At 42.3% G+C, this 12,440-nt stretch overlaps 1 protein-coding gene across 1 annotated transcript; it reads left to right on the forward strand.

Moving 5' to 3' along the window:
• Positions 1-391: 391 nt before the first annotated feature.
• On the forward strand, positions 392-6,015 carry LOC138798722 (collectin-46-like). The gene is made up of 4 exons (XM_069979284.1): positions 392-419; positions 2,320-2,506; positions 3,125-3,223; positions 5,524-6,015. The coding sequence occupies exons 2-4, from the start codon at positions 2,338-2,340 to the stop codon at positions 5,631-5,633; spliced, it is 378 nt and encodes a 125-aa protein (XP_069835385.1). The 5' UTR covers positions 392-419; positions 2,320-2,337; the 3' UTR covers positions 5,634-6,015.
• Positions 6,016-12,440: the final 6,425 nt, after the last annotated feature.

Raw genomic sequence — 12,440 nt, forward strand, 5'->3', positions numbered from 1 at the left:
CGGATTGCGAACATACGGGCAAACCGCGAACATAAGCCCGTAGTATAGTTATGTTTCCTAGCTTGCTTCGAAGCGGTTTGAAGCAGGTCATTTACTTGGAAATCTTCGTCCAGCCCAGTAAACCACACAGAACCTTTTAATATAAAAATCAAGTTTGATTTGGCTGAAAAAGTATTCCGTACGGGGCCGCATTGAAATCTACGGCCGTGAGTTAGAACAAAGGGTATAAAGGGGTTAAATCTGACAATTATTCAATTCTTGGGAGAGGCAAAAAGTATATCTTGTATATCTATCATTCTTGTCAATGGTTAATCTAACAAGTAAATAAGGAAATACTTTTGTACAGTATATATAGAGCTATGATGGATAGTTCTACTACTCTGATCTCTGACAGCTTTCTACTCCATTTAACTAAAGTGGTAAGTATCACTTAGGAAAATACTTATATATCATATTATATTTTCTATGAAAGAAATGTTTAATGGTTCCTATAATTATATTTTTAATATTGTAACTCAATTTATTATTTTATAGCACTATAGCACATAGTTTGAATAAATAATAACCATATATATATATATATATATATATATATATATACAGTATATATAAAATGTATTTTCATTTTACAGTTTCTATGTTTTAAAGGGGTTATCCAGCAAGAGAAACCTCTCTGCACCCCTCGGTGTCCTCCAATGGTGCTCTTGGACCCCTGCTGAATGATCCCACCTCCACTTCCGTGTTGGACTTGTCTCAGTAGTGACAATTCGCTTAGCCAATCACTGGCTGAGACGGGACAGCACTTCAGCCAGTGATTGGCAGAGCGAGCTATCATGAGTCTGTCTCACAGGTGGTGACGGGGTGGTTAAGCAGGGGACCCAGAGACCCGTAGAAGGACACTGGGGGAATGTGGAAAGGTAAGCATAGCTTCTTTATTGTTTTCTATGTACTTGCAACAGTATATAATAACTTTTCTCTTGCCTAATAATCCTTTTAATCACATTATCATGCTGTTTGTTTGTTTGTTTGTTTGTTTTAAGGCTATGTTCCCGTAATCTAAAAATAAGGGCAAGTAACATCTGTTATGATCATTAATAACGGCCATTGTTTCACAACAACGGCTATTATTTGCCCTTATTTTTATTTAACTTAACACTGCAACCACCTAGATCAGTGGAATGGCCATAATAGCCAAACAATCTTGTAGTGTAGTTTTGCTCAGGTTTTGGTTTGATGCAGTTTTACAGTCAAAGTCTTATTATGTCATTCAATATGATCCACACCTGGTTTTGATTTCAAAACTGCATCACCAAATCTGAATAAAAATGCATAGTGTAATGTTTGCAAGGAGCACCCTATGACTGGGTTAGGTTATGGTTCATATCGGGGTAAGGCGGCTGTCTGTTCATATTGACGGCCACGTATAAAAATTGTGATATTTTTTTGCGGCCATGAATATTACAGGGGTATTCCAAGATAAAATAACTTGTCACCTATCTACAAGATTGTTTTGAATAGAGCCGCGGATCACGTGCCAAACCTATTAATTCCTATGGAGTCATCTAAAAGAGCTAAGTGCTGTACTCTGCTCTCTCAGGTGGCTCTATTCAATCTCTATGTAGGCGCCGGAGAAAGCCGACTACAGCACTTTGCAAATTTGAAAAAAATGCTAATTATTGCACAAGCAATTTTATACACATGCCATAAAGAACAATCTAATCTTTTCTCTTTTTCATTTATAACTAAAATTAATGCTATAGGGGAATTGGAATTTCCTTACCCAAACTACTAGAAACTATATATATAGAAACATATACTATAAGCCAATATTGTTAAGTCTTCAGGCATGACCACAAATGTTGAAGTTGATCTGTCTTTTCTTAACCACAATGGGGGCAATTTTCATAATGTCTTTTCCCTCTTTTATTTAAATAATGGAGTGCAATATAATCTATGTAACTGAATAATAACAAAATTGCTATATTTAGAGGCTAATTTCACATAACATATAGTTCTTTTCTGTGTTTCCTTGGTCAATTCTTTGAGCAGAGGCATGCGCGCCCTCCCACACTGCAAGACACTGAGCACAGTGGGATTCCGCGTTCTGCCGTTTTTGCTCTGTGTGAACCGGGCCTTATATTGCTGTGATGTACTATCCCTCTATTAATCTTACTAGAAATTTATGACACAAAATGTATGGCAAAAATAGGAACATAGACTAAAATATAATTTGTAGAGTTTGTGTAAATTTTTATTTTCTGAGAATTGTATTGATAGTCTATCTAATCGTAGTGCCTAATGAAGTGTATTTCTCTACAGATAAACAGTACTTGGAGAATGCAGCCTCTTTTGGTTCTTTCCTTCCTGCTGTTCAGCAGCTCATCTGCTACACAGATATGTGCAGATGGTGGTTCCTGTTCTGTATTTACTTGTGGCGCTCCAGGGAAGGATGGTATCCCTGGAGTAAATGGAAAGAATGGGCTTAAGGGGGAGAAAGGAGACCAAGGTGAATTTATATTATTACCATTTCTACAAAGTTATGTGATACAGTATATATATATATATATATATATATATACACAATGTTAGGCTATGTTTACACTACGTAAGCTTCATATTGCTCACGGCCGTTGTTGCCGATTTGCAACAACGGCCATGATTAATAAGAAATTTACATTGTGCTGCCATATATGGAATCACGGCTGGAGTGTAAACACATAGTATACACTCCGGTTGGGATAGCTAGCGGCAACTCAAAAAACTGACTTGTGCGAACTGTTGACTTGTGCGAACCTGTCAGTTTCCACAATGGAGTGTGCGGCTACGGCCAAACGCTCTGTTGTGCGCAGTGGTGAATTGGGATGCGGGCACACGCGGGTGTGCCCGCATCCAAATTCACCCGAAGTGAAGATCAACTGCAGTACCGCCCGAGATGATCTTCAGTAACACCGGACGTTTTGTGACCCGGCCAGGTCACAGAACGGCTGGTGTTATACATAGTGTGAACATGGCCTCTTACTGTTTATCATGTTATTTGCAGTGTAATTGATTCTGTTAAAAAAAATATATAAAAACAGTGTTACATCTTTAATTTATTGTAAGCCTATTAATATATTTATTTCAGGACCACCTGGATCACCTGGCATTGCTGGGCCACCTGGACCACAAGGAATACAGGGACCTCAAGGTCAGAAAGGTGAAAAAGGAGAAAGTGCAACTGCAGGTAAAGACTTGTCATATTTTTATCTTTGTTTCTCTGTATTCATGACGGACAGTTTTTCCTAAATTAAGCAAATTCCAGGACTGCTAATAATAAATGTTCATTAACATCACTTCTTACAAAGAAGAATCCTTGTTGCATATTATTGGCATAAGCCTACACATTTCAGGGTAACACCCTGAGGCTAGGTTGGCATTTATGGTAAGTGTTCCTGACCTTCTCCTGCTCAGACTGTTAGCTTTAATACCCTCAGACGGCTAGGCCCGGCCTGAAGCCCAACAGGTCCAAGTTTGCAGTAAGGCACTTGTTCAACTTCGCTTTACTGGCTGTGAGACATGTATCCCTCTTGGCCACTGGCATTTGTGACAAGAAACATAGAACCCCTTTATTGTGTCCTTGGGCACACTGGTCTCCACCAGGATGTGATCCTGTGTAACCCAGGCGTAGTATTAAAACACTACAGCTCATATTGCCTTCACTTCACTAACCTCTTTGTAACTCATTGTACTCTCCACAGCATAGCCTTTCTCAGCCTGAGGGGATTGGACCTCTAAATCTCTAGGGGTTTCCCTCTCAGTGTATATGTCAAAGCTACTGTATGCATATATTTGCTTGCTCTTATCCTAACAAAACATAACCACTAGGAGGCAGCAACATTTACAGTACATACTGTACATAGCGCAATTGAAAGACTACAAAGTACACTAATACATAACAGTACCCAACCCAGTACCCAGTTGTTGTTGTTGCATTGACTTCAATGCATTGCCATTGCTGAAAGTTAAATTGCTGCAAAAACGGCAGTTTTTTAACGAACGTTGTTTGACGTTGTGTGAACCTAGCCTAAAGCTATGTTCACACAACGTCAAAAATGGAGAAAAAACGGCCGATTTCGCTATTTTAAAAGCGTCCGTTTTTGCCGCAATTTAACTTACTGCAATGCCATTGCATTGGAGTCAATAGGAAAACGGACGATCATTGCACACAATGCATTAAAAAACTGACGTTTTTGCCGCGGACATCAAAATAATGAACATGAACATTATTTTCGGACTTTTTTTGCAAATAGCGGACGCTTTTTGTTAGTTGTTCACACACAGTTCTTCTTTTGCCACCGTTCTTTCTCCGTTTTTACTATTAAATTCAATGGATTTTTCAATTAAGCCACAACCAAAGGGCAATTAGTAACCCCAAACTAAAATAATGTGCAAACACCCGTCATTGCACTAAGGGGATGCCAGGCTTCTAAAAACGTCCGTTATTTTAGACTCGGACGTCATTTTAAACGGAGCTGAAAAAAACGTTGTGTGAACATAGCCTAACACAGTTTGACCTGTGGTTAAACTGCAAACAGAATGAGAGACAGCGCTCCATAGCATAATCCAGACAAATGAAATAGGGTGAAGGTATATATGGAACTCTCACCTTAGTTAGTTAAACTGACATGTTATCTATGTTCCTCAAGTCAGGTTGACTACAACAATGGGGAATTTATATAACTTTTATTTTATTGTACTGCTTAAAAAATTTAAACCTTTTAAAAACACAAAATGTGTTTACAATAGCTCTAATATAATGGTTAAAACGCTTGGTGCTATGTGGCTTTTTTAGACATAATTTTTTGTGCCATGATTGTACTTTTTATCTGTAGCTTGCTTGCATATATGCAAAAAAATTTTATCACTTTTTATTCAAGATTTTTCTAGATGTGATGAGACAAAAATCAGAAATTTTGCCCTTTGGTAGATTTTTGGTAGGTCCCCAGGAACAGCCAGGAGTGGCATGGTACCGAGGGGTCTTGTGTTGTGAGCCCCCTCTGTACTGCCTTAGGCTATGTTCACACTACGTAAAAGTACAGCCGTTGTTGCCGATGGCAACAACGGCCGTAGTTTTGGCGTAGTGGAACAATGCCTTACTTTCAATGGGATCCCGGCCGGAGCGTATACACATCTGTGCAAGGGAAGCTCTGATGCGGGCGCGCGCTGATGTGCCCGCATCAGAGCTCTGCGGCCGGACAGATCATCCGGCCGGTAGTCTCTGCCCGGATCATCACGGCCGTTCACGGAACGGCTGGTTGTTCACAATGTGTGAACATAGCCTTACACTCCCATAAACTTTAAAAACTTTATTATCTATTGTACATATAACAACATAGTAGTATAACAGCACATGAATTATTATTTTATACTTACATTTTAAAACTATTATGATACTATTAAATAACTAATCTGTCATATGAAGTAATTTTTTTAGTCTATCATATTGCTGTTCCAAAGTACCATTCTTTTATTTTCTTTTTATAGAACTTGAAGCCTTAAAACGTAAAGTTTCAACTTTAAATGGAAGACTGAATGCTCTAGAATCAATGATCAAACTACAGGGAAAAGGTATTTATAGTCCAGAATTGTTCTAAATACAAAACCCGGACCACATCCATATTTATATAATTTATGTGCTAATTTCTATGCCCTTATAATAGGTTTAAAGATACAGTGGTGGCTTGCATTAGGAGCATAATTTGTTCCAGGACCGTGCTTGTAATCCAAAGCAAACTTTCCATAAAAAATCATTGAAATGCAGACAATTTGTTCCACAACCCAAAAATAATGATTTTCCATTCTGAACAACATGTAAAACTATTGAAACAAACATTTAGAAAGAGCTAAATATGTGAAATTATAAGTAACTGTACAGAATAGCAATCAGCTTGTGGAGTATAATGTTTAGTGCATAAAAATGAAAAAAAAAAAAAAAAAAAAACAGTTTGTAGAAACAGCATGGAACTGCAGATCCCCATACTGGTCACGGTGCAAACAGGCTAGAATAGAGAAGCAGTGATGCTGTCAGAGGTCTGTGTGGTCACATGACTGGACTGCACCAATGGGTAAGAAGCGTGTCTTCAGCATAGACCAATCAGGAAGTGAGAATCACAGAGCTGTGCAGGAGGACAGTGACAGAAACCTTTCTATACAGCAGTGTGTATAGCTAAGTGTAAGGGCAAGCACAGTAAAGCAGCAGTGTGTATAGCTAAGTGTAAGTGGAGGCACATTATAGCAACAGTGTGTATAGCTGAGTGTGAGTGCCGACACATTATAGCAGCAGTGTGTATAGCTGAGTGTAAGTGCAGGCACACTATAGCAGGAATGGAGAGGATGGGAAACACAAGGACTGAAAGAGACTGCAGGGAGCATGAAGGAATGAGCAGGACAGATGTGGGCACAGTATAGCAGCACTCTCTGTCTGGGGAGAGAGGGGTTACAGCTATGAAGAGATTACCTCCACAGTCCTGTCCCCTGAGGCAAGCTCGAGCCTGTAGTGAATCTGTAATGATTTGGAAGGTGAGGGAGACTTCCCAGGTCAGAATACAGTGCTGTATACCCCGCTGTGCAAACCATCCCCCTCCCCTGCTCCCCGTCCCACCCAGCACAGTGAGCTCTTAAACCAAAACTATGCTCTTAAATTTTGAAAAACTGTGAGCTCTTCTTGCAAAACGTTCTCAATCTGAGTTACTCTTAAACCAAGGTGCCACTGTATTAGATTCCTAACACCACCCCGACCATCAATCTCACCCTTCTGCAACAACCAAATCTAGATTTTGAGCGGTGGATTTTCAGTGGTTGTATGAAGCATAGCATAAGAAAATGGTTAACTACACTATCAAAATAGCTGTAGCAGGCAAATAAACTGTAAAAACTTTTAAAATAATAGTTTATACGTATGTCAGAATTCAGATTGATTGCAGCAAGATTAGCGTTTCTGTCCAGTGGCTGCATTACAAGTCTATGGGGCCACTGGATGCAGATGATTGGCAGTGGGCTTCACCTCCACTTTGTCAATCATCCCCCACCAGTTGGCCAATTCACTTACACTGAAGCTGCTGGACAAAAAACACTTCAAATCAGAGAGTGTACTGCCCTCCCCTTTGAAGATACGATAGTGATTATTTTACTTTGATACTATCATTTTTCAATAAATTCTAATCTGTATTTTGCTCATTTCAGCTCTTATATATTTAAATGGTGCAGAAACAGCTGGAAACAAGATTTTTGTTACAAAAGGTGACAAGGCTAATTATGACAATGCAAAGACAGCTTGCACCAGTAAAGGGGGTCAACTGGCGACACCTAGGAATGCATTGGAAAACAGTGCTGTAAATAAAATCTCGACACAATATAAGGCAGCTCCATTTCTCGGTATAAATGACATACAGCAAGAGGGAACTTTCAGATATCCAGATGGAGGAATTATTAGTTACTCAAACTGGCAACCCGGAGAACCAAATAATAACCATGGAGTGGAAGATTGTGTGGAAATGTATGACACAGGAAAATGGAATGACAAGAATTGTGGGGAAATACGTCTGATCATCTGTGAATTTGTTGTATAATTATTTACTCTACTCATTACTTTATGCACCCAACTCCCCCTGCCAAAAAGAAAAGAAAAAAAAACTTGCATGGCTTTATATGTACAATAAAATCAGAAATCATAAAAAAATCTATTAAACAATCATTTTATCTAACTATTGTGTTTTTATCCATTTTATTAGACATTATTGTTTTGTATTGCTTAAACATGTGCAAACTGAGGTTAAACCTATATCTAAATGGCAGAGCTTGTTACGCTACTGCTGTGTGTGGACTGGGACAAGCTAGAGTCAGAGATCTCCCCATAATCTACTTACATAAACTCCAGTGCCTGTGCATAGCACGTCTGCTACAATGGCGGGGATTTTAAAGGGGCAGAGCGGCTTTAAAGGCAGCGGCCCTTAGGTATCCTGGGACTAGGGGCAGGCTGTGAGCTAGGCACAGCACCCAGTGGCCAGATAGACTCCTGGTCAAGGAGTGTGCAGAACCACCCCCACCCCTCTCCGGAACTGGATGTCGATAGGCAAAATATTTGGGGGAAGTGACCGTCCTATGTGGGGCACTGTGTGCGTGTATGTGTGTGAGGGGGGCATGCTGTGTGAGAATGCTGCACAGCAGTGGGGTATTCTATATAGGGATGCTGCGCAGCAGGGGAGTATTCTATATAGGGTGGCTGCACAGCAGGGGAGTATTAATATAGGGATGCTACACAGCAGGGGAGTATTCTATATGGGGATGCTGCACAGCAGGGGAGTATTCTATATAGGGATGCTGCACAGCAGGGGAGTATTCTATATAGGGATGCTGCACAGCAGGGGAGTATTCTATATAGGGTGGCTGCACAGCAGGGGAGTATTAATATAGGGATGCTACACAGCAGGGGAGTATTCTATATGGGGATGCTGCACAGCAGGGGAGTATTCTATATAGGGATGCTGCACAGCAGGGGAGTATTCTATATAGGGTGGCTGCACAAAAGGGAAGTATTCTATATAGGGTGGCTGCACAGCAAGGGGTATTCTATATAGGGTGGCTGCACAAAAGGGAAGTATTCTATATAGGGTGGCTGCACAGCAAGGGGTATTCTATATGGGAATGCTGCATAGTGGGGGGTATTCTATATGGTGATGATTCTATATGGGGACTGAATGCCCGTTCTCCCTAACCTCTACTCACTGCATATAAATATATTTTATGGGACAAGCTTACTGCTGCGTTTCCATAGCTCCCCTCTCCGGTGCCATTGACTTACATTACGCTGGTGACGGGAGCTATGGAGACACAGCAAGAAGCTCTATCTTAGAGAAATGACAATCTGTCAAAATTACACTGGAGACACTCTACAACTTTTACTTTATACACACCAATACAAATTACAAAAAATTATGTTTTCTGTTACTAAGTTATATAACATCCCAACCCTATAGCTTGATGTCAATATTAACCCTCAGCAATGAATAGATGACACACAAGAATATGTTTTTTAACAGTCAAGGCTCATTTATCACCTTGCAGTGTGTTGCTTATATGAATATACCATTAAAAGGATATGTTATAGTGGAATAGTGCAATTGTAACAGTTGTGATTAGTATCCCAACGTAGTAAGATCACAAACAAATCTATCTATCTTATAGCCACTAGGTGGCACTAGAGACCCATGCATATTAGTATTAACGCTTGGGGAAGCAGCCTGTGTCAGTAGCACCAGGGCTGGGACAAGGAGTTTTGGTGCCCTAGGCAGAGAAGACAAATAGACTGTACGCTATGCGGGGACAGCCAGGAGGCTATACTGTATGTGGGGGTCATGTATACTGTACCCCCTGACTGTAACAGGACCGTGTATACTGTACCCCCTGACTGTAACAGGACCATGTATACTGTTCCCCCTGACTGTAACAGGACCTTGTATACTGTACCCCCTGACTGTAACAGGACCATGTATACTGTACCCTCTGACTGTAACAGGACCGTGTATACTGTACCCCCTGACTGTAACAGGACCATGTATACTGTACCCCTTACTGTAACAGGACCATGTATACTGTACCCCTTACTGTAACAGGACCATGTATACTGTACCCCCTGACTGTAACAGGACCGTGTATACTGTACCCCCTGACTGTAACAGGACCTTGTATACTGTACTCCCTGACTGTAACACACCATGCCACCTGAATGTAGTAGTGTCACACATGGCATCCTGAGAATTTAGGTGTCACACACCAGGCCCCTCGGGTATAATGATGGCGCACATTGTGCTATAGGTATAACAGGAATATACAACGTTACAGACTTCAGGAACAGAGAAAATGATGCAGCACATACACCTCCCCTATACCATGACAGCACAGCGCCATATACACATCATATACTGATCCTGCCACATACACCTCCCCTATACCATGACAGCACAGTGCCATATACACATCATATACTGATCCTGCCACATACACCTCCCCTATACCATGACAGCACAGTCACAGCGCCATATACACATCATATACTGATCCTGCCACATACACCTCCCCTATACCATGACAGCACAGTCACAGCGCCATATACACATCATATACTGATCCTGCCACATACACCTCCCCTATACCATGATAGCACAGCGCCATATACACATCATATACTGATCCTACCACATACACCTCCCCTATACCATGACAGCACAGTCACAGCGCCATATACACATCATATACTGATCCTACCACATACACCTCCCCTATACCATGACAGCACAGTCACAGCGCCATATACACATCATATACTGATCCTGCCACATACACCTCCCCTATACCATGACAGCACAGCGCCATATACACATCATATACTGATCCTACCACATACACCTCCCCTATACCATGACAGCACAGTCACAGCGCCATATACACATCATATACTGATCCTGCCACATACACCTCCCCTATACCATGACAGCACAGCGCCATATACACATCATATACTGATCCTGCCACATACACCTCCCCTATACCATGACAGCACAGTAACAGCGCCATATACACATCATATACTGATCCTGCCACATACACCTCCCCTATACCATGACAGCACAGTCACATATACACCTCATATACTGATCCTGCCACATACACCTCCCCTATACCATGACAGCACAGCGCCATATACACATCATATACTGATCCTACCACATACACCTCCCCTATACCATGACAGCACAGTCACAGCGCTATATACACATCATATACTGATCCTGCCACATACACCTCCCCTATACCATGACAGCACAGCGCCATATACACAGCATATACTGATCCTGCCACATACACCTCCCCTATACCATGACAGCACAGCGCCATATACACATCATATACTGATCCTGCCACATACACCTCCCCTATACCATGACAGCACAGTCACATATACACATCATATACTGATCCTGCCACATACACCTCCCCTATACCATGACAGCACAGTCACAGCGCCATATACACATCATATACTGATCCTACCACATACACCTCCCCTATACCATGACAGCACAGCGCCATATACACATCATATACTGATCCTGCCTGACCCAGTACAAGGACCCAATACAATAAGGATATAAAGCACCAGTGTCAGGAGAATTAGCCTGTACATAATAAACACATGTGTTCACCAACCTGTGGGTCCCAAGCTGTGGCAGGACTACAACTCCTATCATGCTGTGACTGTTGTAGTTTTGGAGCAGCTGGTGACCCACAGGTTGGGGAACAATATGGGAAGTGCTGTGTATAGAGGAGCAGTGCAGGGATATGGGGCAGTGTTATATGGGGCAGCCATGTGACCTAGGTGACCTCCCACTCCCAGCACTCCCAGCCTCCCTACACCTACAGGATGATGAGAGTCAGTCAGTGAACTCACCAGACAGCAGCCCCAGCAGTCGGCACGGCCTCCAGCAGTCAGATAGTGAGGAGGTCACATGGTGAGGAGGGGGCGGAGCCTCTAGTCCGAGTGAAAGGTCCTAGCAGGTCCTTGCAGGCCATCTTCAGGGCAGAGCAATGATCCTGCTCGGGGTGAGGGGATATTCACACTGCCTGCCCAGGAGGGGAGAGAGTGGGAGGACATGAGGATGCTGAAGGTGAGCAGGGAGGGGTAGCACTCTGAGGCCACCAGGAGTACAGGAGCCTGTAGTAATTATTTTTTTTTAGATTGAAATTGCGCCCCCTGTAACTCACCACTAGATGGCGCCCTAGGCCATCGCCTACCCTGGCCTACCCTTTGTCCCGGCCCTGAGTAGCACTGCCCTCACAGCACAGTGAAGCAGAGCAGGTGGTGATTGATGGTTACTTGTGTTGAGCGAGCACTAAAATGCTTGAATGCTCATTACTTGAATCCAATATTACTTCATGTTCGAGTGCTGAGTAACAAACCCCATCAAAGTTAATAGGAGCATTTTTCCAGGTGCCCCCCTGCTCGGCAGAGGGTAAGGTGCCTGGTTCACCTGAAAACCTCAGAAATTTGTTTGGTCGAGCACTATGCTTGCTAGAGCATATTAGCTTAAAGATGATGTACCACCAGGTACATCCTCTTGAATTTAACACACCGATAGAACGAGGCCCAGTTCCCGTGTAGGGCGCCGTTCTATCCACGGGTACCAGGCCGTGCTGAAGCACTGGAGGTCGGCCGGCCCCCAGTGGGAGGGAATTCCCTCCCCTCTATGACGCGGCTCCATTGATTCTAATGGCGCCGCCGTTCTATCGGTGTGTTAAATTCAAGAGGATGTACCTGGTACTACATCCTCTTTAATACTAATATTTATCAGTCTGCTCACTCTGCTTCACTGTCATGCGGCTGCAGAGCTCCTGACACAGGCTGT

Source organism: Dendropsophus ebraccatus, chromosome 8, assembly GCF_027789765.1.
Source record: "Dendropsophus ebraccatus isolate aDenEbr1 chromosome 8, aDenEbr1.pat, whole genome shotgun sequence".
Lineage (NCBI taxonomy): Eukaryota > Metazoa > Chordata > Amphibia > Anura > Hylidae > Dendropsophus > Dendropsophus ebraccatus.

Coding starts and splice junctions, on each gene's coding strand:
- LOC138798722 (XM_069979284.1), top strand. CDS start 2,338: ATGCAGCCTCTTTTGGTTCTTTCCTTCCTGCTGTTCAGCAGCTCATCT. Junction 2,507..3,124: donor GGGGGAGAAAGGAGACCAAG/GTGAATTTATAT, acceptor TATTTATTTCAG/GACCACCTGGATCACCTGGC. Junction 3,224..5,523: donor AGGAGAAAGTGCAACTGCAG/GTAAAGACTTGT, acceptor TTCTTTTTATAG/AACTTGAAGCCTTAAAACGT.